This window comes from Buceros rhinoceros, unplaced genomic scaffold (assembly GCF_000710305.1).
Source record: "Buceros rhinoceros silvestris isolate BGI_N320 unplaced genomic scaffold, ASM71030v1 scaffold40771, whole genome shotgun sequence".
Taxonomy (NCBI): domain Eukaryota; kingdom Metazoa; phylum Chordata; class Aves; order Bucerotiformes; family Bucerotidae; genus Buceros; species Buceros rhinoceros.
Genome location: NW_010393214.1, coordinates 4862 through 8424, shown reverse-complemented (window position 1 = coordinate 8424; position 3563 = coordinate 4862). Strand labels below are relative to the sequence as shown.

Sequence of the window (3563 nt, the reverse complement as noted above, 5' to 3'; positions counted from 1 at the left end):
TGATTTAAAGCTGTTATGGGAGAACGCAGGCAGCAGAGTAAAGCAGGATATAAAGCTCCTCTTTCTATAGTAAAATTTCTGGGATCAACAATTACCACTAATCTGAGAGGCCTGTCAGGTGATTTACCCATAAATTGGGAAGGGCAATTGTCAGCTTTTAATTAACCCCACTCTTAAGATTTCCCCCACAAAACCGGACAAAAAAATCTTTGTGACTGCTTTTTGTTTTTTAATCAAACATGGAAGGGAGTGGGAGGGGGACGAGAAAAAGCCTTTAGGGTGCTTTGAAAAGCCTTTGAACACAGTGAGGGAAAGTAACTAAAGGAGGAAAAAAGCCTCCAACACATCCAAAGAGAACACAAGGCAGGAAAAAAAAAAAAAACTTTGAGGACAGCTGAATCGCACTGCTGTGCCTGAGAATCGTAGAGGTGTTCCCAGGAGACACCACTCAGACCATTTCAAAACCACCACCTCCTGCCAGCTCCAGAGAAACCTACTCAACTATGGGGTACAATTAAGCATCTCAGCTCAGAAAGAACTGACTTGCTGTCGACGCTGAACAGAAGGAGCCACATTTACCGCTAGTTTAAGGAGAAGTAAAATACACCATGTAAACCTATTACTATCTGTTCTGCATGGCCACAGTCCCTTCACGGTAAAACCGGTGACAAGGAGTAAAGCAGACTAGACCTACTGCACTTTCTACCATGCTTCTCACCATATAAACTCAGCCATACTGAGACTCCCAATTTAGAGCACTCCATTAATACCTCTTGCACATCACTGCTCAACTCGGCAATAGAGAACCACGTTTGGACACGTAAAATTCAATCTGTGGGCAGGGAAGCTTATACTGAATAAAAATTAAATCAAAATTAAAAAAAACGATAGCACAAGACCAGGGTTCTTTTATTCTGTTACTACTTTATACTAACAAACAAGCCAAAAAGAATTTTTATTGACAGTTTTGCGAAACAATCCTTAGTAAATAGTATCGTGAGCAGCACTCGACTCCTCTTCCTCTGCATCTTGGTTCTGTTTGATAGGCCAAGATAAAAATTGCATTAAGTTCTTTGCCTGTTCACGGCAACGCAAGAACCTGTTTCTTATCCTCCAGAATTTCGTCCTCATCATCCATCTGGCTTTCATCCCAGCCCCTTGAAAGAAACAAACCAGTGTGATTTTCAGCAGCCCAAACTCCTCAAGCTGCTCTGCCTTAAGCCTTACTGATGTACGTTCACGTATGTAGAACTAAAACACCAGAGAAAAGCTTTTGCTGTGGATTTCCCAAGTGTACCTACAGAATTCACCCCCCACCTCCTGCTCCATTTTTGTCACACACATTTTCACTTCTTAAACAAGTAGGAACTGAATTATGTGGTCACTGTTGTGCAAAAACCCCAAACCAGCGATCTCTGCCTCAATCACATTCATGTAGTGTCTCACCACACCTCACAGCATCTCACTGACCCGTTACCAGTTCCAAGATCACAGTAAGAAACCGGTGACAGACAGAACTCAGGGGAACTTCCTTGTTCCCAGTCATCTCCTTGGTCTCCAAGGCAATATAGCAGATGTATCACAGACTACGGTGAGTTAAACGTTACTGGCTCACAACCTTACAGATTGTCTAAGCTCTTTGGTTGTAAGACGCTTGATAAAACTCAGTGCTGTCTATTAACAAAAGCTAATGCGTTAAAAAAAAAAAAAGAAGAAAAAAAAGGAAAAAGAAAATACCAAAAATTATAGTTTCGAGTCTCCACAACAAAATATGCCACTTAATCCAAGCTTGCCAAGAGCACCAGTTTAGAACACCAAGACAAAAACAGGTGGTGCTGGCATTTGTAACCAGCATGTAAAGTACAGTCAGAAAGTCAAGACCATTTTCCTTTCAGTTCTGGCAAGATGCTTGACATACTGAGCCTTTTGCCCTATCCTAAAAACATCCTCAGCAGGTTTAACTCACCCGAGAGTATCCGCTCTGCTGCAGTCTCTTAGCTCCAGGTGCTTAAGGAGAGCTGTGGTATTGCTACACACCTTCTCTGCGCACCTGCTGGAGGAGCTTCCGACAGAAGTTACCCTGTACCGTTCTTGAGGACCTGGAAAGTGAAAAGGAAGAGGAGGAGTCCTGTCTTCAACACAGACCCCCCGCTTCTGCTGAGCCAGACCTTTTGGAGATGGGACACACCTGCTCGGGGCAGCTGCCCTGGCTCATGCCCCTCCCAGCTGAGGCTCCTGGCTGACTTGACACTGCTAATGACCCAAACCGTGGCTGCCCTGGGATTCTGTCCCAGCAAAACCAGGACAGGTACTTTTGGAAAAGAAACGTATGACCTGAAATCAGCCCTGCACATCCTGCAGATGCAAGCGATAAAAAAACCTGAAGGCAGTTGGGTGAAACAGTTTGCTGCTTCTGGATTAAGGGTACGTCAAAGTATGATCCCATGGAAATAAACCACTGTTCAACTACAACTCTTGCATCATCAAACGGTTCAGTACATTTTCGCACCAAGATCAGTCAGATCTGAGAAGGCAGATGAAACAGCTACTTGTTCTCACTACATGACTGGTAAGAATGGGTCCAAAAAAAGCGGTATTGCCACTGACCTGTGTAACTTTGTAATTCCTTTTCCAGAGCAAGCAGGGCTTCTTGGTCAGCGATAGCTTCCCACAGAGCATCATCTTGTTGTGCCTCATCAAAGCACTTGGGTTTTGGTATCTCGGTGTCCGCTCCAAACACACGCACAGGCGAGCTCTTTGGCCTCGGCAGCGTGTTTGCCATCACTTTACAGGGTAGCCTGTTTGTTGGCTGAGGTCTTCTAGAGTCATTCCCTGGAATAACAGAAAAGGTCCCAACTTCTAATAATTCAGGATTTTACACATAAAGATAATTTTTTCTCAGCTCATTAGTGAAATTAATTCTAATTAGAAATTGATCTGAATAGATTAATGATTCTGCTCAAGATCGTGCATTAATAAATGTTAATAAAGAGTTTACAATTATATGAGGCAGTAGCACCTCATATTTCTGGGGTATCTTTCAGAAAAAAAAGTATTTTATTTAAATATTACGTACAGTGACACATTTTGGGGGAGGGAGAGACTGAGAATGTAAGTAGAAAGCTTAAAGCTTTTGTTCTGCCTTTTATTAATTTAAGGCATCATGAATAAGGTATAGACACTTTCAAATATTTTTGTGGGATTCAGAATTGACAGCTGGCATTTCCAGACAGTTTAAAATTAACATGCCCGAGTGGTTGCTTAAGAGGAGAGAAATAATGTAAGCCACATTCCTTGAGATGGAGACAGCTGAAATTGAGAAAAGTAACTAAAAAGTGCAGCTGCAGCTATGCATTACTTGTTTCCTCATTTCTCATAGTTCATGTAGTAAGACTTATTTTGGTAGGATGAAGAAATCTTTTATTAGATCAAAACCATATTGTTCTGGATGCTGCAAAACACACAGTAATAGATAATCTTGTTCTGGACAGTTTATTATCTAAGCATTCAAGCTAAGAGGGGAGTGGCTGGGGAGAGGGAGGAGCAGGAAAGAAGCACAACAA

The 3563-nt window shown here is 42.3% G+C and overlaps 1 protein-coding gene across 1 annotated transcript in view; it reads right to left on the bottom strand.

Moving 5' to 3' along the window:
- Positions 1-1081: 1081 nt before the first annotated feature.
- ZBBX (zinc finger, B-box domain containing) overlaps positions 1082-3563 on the bottom strand; it is a gene marked incomplete at its 5' end in the record, with an annotated part of 6914 nt that continues 4432 nt past the window's right edge. The window contains 3 exon segments of the mRNA XM_010144775.1: positions 1082-1157; positions 1967-2099; positions 2608-2832. Of these exon segments, the coding sequence (XP_010143077.1) occupies positions 1082-1157; positions 1967-2099; positions 2608-2832 (434 nt within the window).